We start from the raw sequence: 561 nt of genomic DNA on the forward strand, positions 1-561 counted from the left end.
CGACATAAGAATAAAAAAAAATGGTGTTAAGAGCGACCAGGTAAGGAAACTAGAAAAGAAAAGAAAAATCTTAGTTTCCTTAAGTAGCACAGAAACATGTGTCTGGTACGGATAGAACAAACTGGCATATTAGAATTCAATAACCTTTGGGGAGATGCCAAACGGAATATCAAAGCGAAGTTCCAGTGGCATGGATGTGGAGTTCAAAATTATAACCTGAAAAGGAAAAGGTATATGCAGACTCAACAGTTATAAGAATTAACACATTAACACATATATATTGTAATGACATGATACATACAGTTGAGTATACTCGTATTAACTTGCTCTGCTGCTGCAATGAAACCTCGTACACAACAGGAACAACAAAGCTGCTTCCAGAACCAGATTTACTTCCTTTCTCAACATTATCACTGGAGTTTGATGTTTTGGAAAAATCAACCTCAAAATAGGAAAGGCCAATTCGATCCATTGAATGAGGAGGAGAAGCAAAAGATGTTCCATCAAGTTGAATCTTCATATAATGTTGTGTGGCATCACCAGATTCGCTGCTGAAACAAC

General features: G+C 36.7%; 2 protein-coding genes across 2 annotated transcripts in view; both read right to left on the minus strand.

Annotated features, from left to right (window-relative positions):
• The window catches only part of LOC104738154, a 23,578-nt gene that overhangs the window by 8,085 nt on the left and 14,932 nt on the right, over positions 1-561 (minus strand). Inside the window, exons 30-31 of the mRNA XM_019234547.1 lie at positions 302-551; positions 145-216 (exon numbers count right to left, since the gene is read on the minus strand). Coding sequence (XP_019090092.1) covers positions 145-216; positions 302-551 — 322 coding nt within the window. The remainder of the gene's footprint in view (positions 1-144; positions 217-301; positions 552-561) is intronic.
• On the minus strand, positions 122-555 carry LOC104736497. Its single transcript, XM_010456497.2, has 2 exons — positions 302-555; positions 122-216 (listed from the first exon to the last, which is right to left on the minus strand). The coding sequence occupies exons 1-2, from the start codon at positions 518-520 to the stop codon at positions 130-132; spliced, it is 306 nt and encodes a 101-aa protein (XP_010454799.1). The 5' UTR covers positions 521-555; the 3' UTR covers positions 122-129.

Source organism: Camelina sativa, chromosome 13 (assembly GCF_000633955.1).
Source record: "Camelina sativa cultivar DH55 chromosome 13, Cs, whole genome shotgun sequence".
Taxonomy (NCBI): domain Eukaryota; kingdom Viridiplantae; phylum Streptophyta; class Magnoliopsida; order Brassicales; family Brassicaceae; genus Camelina; species Camelina sativa.

Bases quoted from the DNA above. Each gene is read 5' to 3' on its own strand.
- LOC104736497 (XM_010456497.2), bottom strand. From the start codon at position 520: ATGAAGATTCAACTTGATGGAACATCTTTTGCTTCTCCTCCTCATTCA. The intron at 217-301 runs GTATGTATCATG...TTTCCTTTTCAG, and splicing joins TAATACGAGTATACTCAACT to GTTATAATTTTGAACTCCAC.